The sequence below is a fragment of the Mandrillus leucophaeus genome, unplaced genomic scaffold (assembly GCF_000951045.1).
Source record: "Mandrillus leucophaeus isolate KB7577 unplaced genomic scaffold, Mleu.le_1.0 Scaffold137, whole genome shotgun sequence".
Classification (NCBI taxonomy): domain Eukaryota; kingdom Metazoa; phylum Chordata; class Mammalia; order Primates; family Cercopithecidae; genus Mandrillus; species Mandrillus leucophaeus.
This window is the reverse complement of record NW_012101332.1, coordinates 1543240-1545541: the sequence shown is the minus strand read 5'-3', so window position 1 is coordinate 1545541 and position 2302 is coordinate 1543240. Positions and strand designations below refer to the sequence as shown.

The 2302-nt window shown below is 57.7% G+C and overlaps 1 protein-coding gene across 1 annotated transcript in view; it reads left to right on the top strand.

Annotated features, from left to right (window-relative positions):
• The first annotated feature begins 1693 nt into the window (after positions 1 to 1693).
• The window catches only part of CAPN12 (calpain 12), a 28001-nt gene continuing 27392 nt past the window's right edge, over positions 1694 to 2302 (top strand). The window contains exon 1 of the mRNA XM_011973405.1: positions 1694 to 2249. Coding sequence (XP_011828795.1) covers positions 1997 to 2249 — 253 coding nt within the window. The 5' untranslated portion in view covers positions 1694 to 1996. The remainder of the gene's footprint in view (positions 2250 to 2302) is intronic.

Genomic DNA, 2302 nt, shown 5'->3' with positions numbered 1-2302 from the left:
TCCTGCCTCAGCCTCCTGAGTAGCTGGGATTACAGGTGCCCACGACCATGCCCAGCTAATTTTTGTATTTTAGGAGAGACGGAGTTTCACTCTATTGGCCTGGCTGATCTCAAAACTCCTGACCTCAGGTGATCCGCCTACCTTGGCCTCCCAAAGTGCCGGGATTACAGGTGTGAGCCACCACGCCCAGTCAGAAAGCCTGTTTTGTAACCCACTTTTGGTAGCCATGTACGTGGATGGCTTGGACAATATCTGTGGGTCCACTTGGAGGGAAGGAGGCCAGAAGGCTTGAGGGACATCTGAGCGGCATGGAGGTGACAAGGCTCTGGGGGGGGCAGCAGACACCCTCAAGGAGGGTGGAAGGTCTGCTGGGACCAGCACTGCTGAGGTTCTGGCATCTCCAAACCTGTTTCTTCCATTTCCTCCAATGGCTCCAGAGTCCTCTGGGGGAAATACTACTCCACCCAGACCCTGAGTGGCGTGGGCCAGGGCAGGGCACCATGGTCACCAGATGGCTCCCAGCACAGGCGAGGTGCAGAGCCCTCCAGGGTCAGCCTCCCTGGGCAAGCAGGCTGAGTCTACCTTGTCAGGGAGGGAGGAGGCGCATCCTGAGGGCTGAGGGGGCATGAGCGGAGGGGAGCTCAGGGTCCCTCGGTGGATGATGGAGGAGCCACATGTGGGTTACAGGGACAGAGAGAAAGATGGAGAGGAAGAGACAGGGAGGCAGACACAAGACACACTGACAGGTTCTGAGGGAGGAGGGGCTGGGGATCCGGACTCCTGGGTCTGAGGGAGGAGGGGCTGGGGATCCGGACTCCTGGGTCTGAGGGAGGAGGGGCTGGGGATCCGGACTCCTGGGTCTGAGGGAGGAGGGGCTGGGGGCCTGGACTCCTGGGTCTGACAGGTACAGAGAGGAGCAGACACATGCTGAAAGAGACACAAAGATAGAGGGGCCGGGTGTGGTGGCTCACAACAGTAATCCCAACACTTTGGGAGACCAACCGTGAGGATCACTTGAGTCCTGGAGTTTGAGACCAGTCTGGGCAACAAAGTGAGATTCCCCACCCCATCTCTACCAAAAAAAAAAAAAAAGAGAGAAGAGGAGGAGGGGTGGAGACAGGGAAATATAGAGACACAGATATTGCCAGAAACAAAAAACAAGAAAGGGCTGGATGCAGTAGCTCACACCATAATCCCAGCTCTCTGGGAGGCTGAAGCAGGAGGATCACTTGAGGCCAGGAGTTCAAGACCAGCCTGGGGAACATATGGGACCGTCCCCACCACCCTCCATCTCTACTTAAAAAAATTTTTAATTAACAAAACCTGACCGGGCACGGTGGCTCACACCTGTCATCCCAGCACTTTGGGAGGCCGAGGTGGGCAGATTGCTTGAGGCCAGAAGTTCAAGACCAGCCTGGCCAACATGGTGAAATCCCTTCTCTACCAAAAAATACAAAAAGTAGCCGAGCATGATGGTGTGAGCTTGTAATCCCAGCTACTCGGGAGGCTGAGGCAGGAGAATCACTTGAACCTAGAAGGCGGAGGTTGCAGTGAGCTGAGATCGTGCACTCCAGACAGTGATGGAGAAGAAACATGGGGAGAGAGGCAGTCTGAGAGATAGACACTGAGGTAAACCCGCCTCCTTCCCCAGCCCCACAGGCATAAGTAGGCAGAAGCTCACCCCCACACTGACCTCCTTCTTGGTGCCCTCACAGCGGCAGCCGGTCCTCCCTCAGCTCTGCCCGCCTTCTCTCCTGCTGCTGGCCAAGCCCATTAAGTTGCTACCTTGGCCACAACTGAAGGCCCCACGCCCTGGGGAGAAAACCACTGAAGAGGCGTCCCTGCTCCCCAGCACCCCAAACCATCAATTAATATTAACGAGCGAAGGCTCCTCGCTGCCTAAAGACCCCCACTGGGGCTCCAGTGGAGGAGAGGCCCCGCCTCGTGACTCAGGAGGTTAAAGGGCCTGGTGCCAGCTTCTGAGACCAGTGTCCGGATGGCGTGCAGCAGTGGGAGGGTCACCATCCAGCTCGTGGACGAGGAGGCTGGGGTCGGAGCTGGGGGCCTGCAGCTCTTTCGGGGCCAGAGCTATGAGGCAATCCGGGCAGCCTGTCTGGATTCGGGGATCCTGTTCCGTGACCCTTACTTCCCTGCTGGCCCTGATGCCCTTGGCTATGACCAGCTGGGGCCTGACTCGGAGAAGGCCAAAGACGTGAAATGGATGAGGCCCCATGTAAAGTGTGGCTGGGGTCTGAGGGAGGAGGGGCTGGAGGCCTGGACTCCTGGGTCTGAGGGAGGAGGG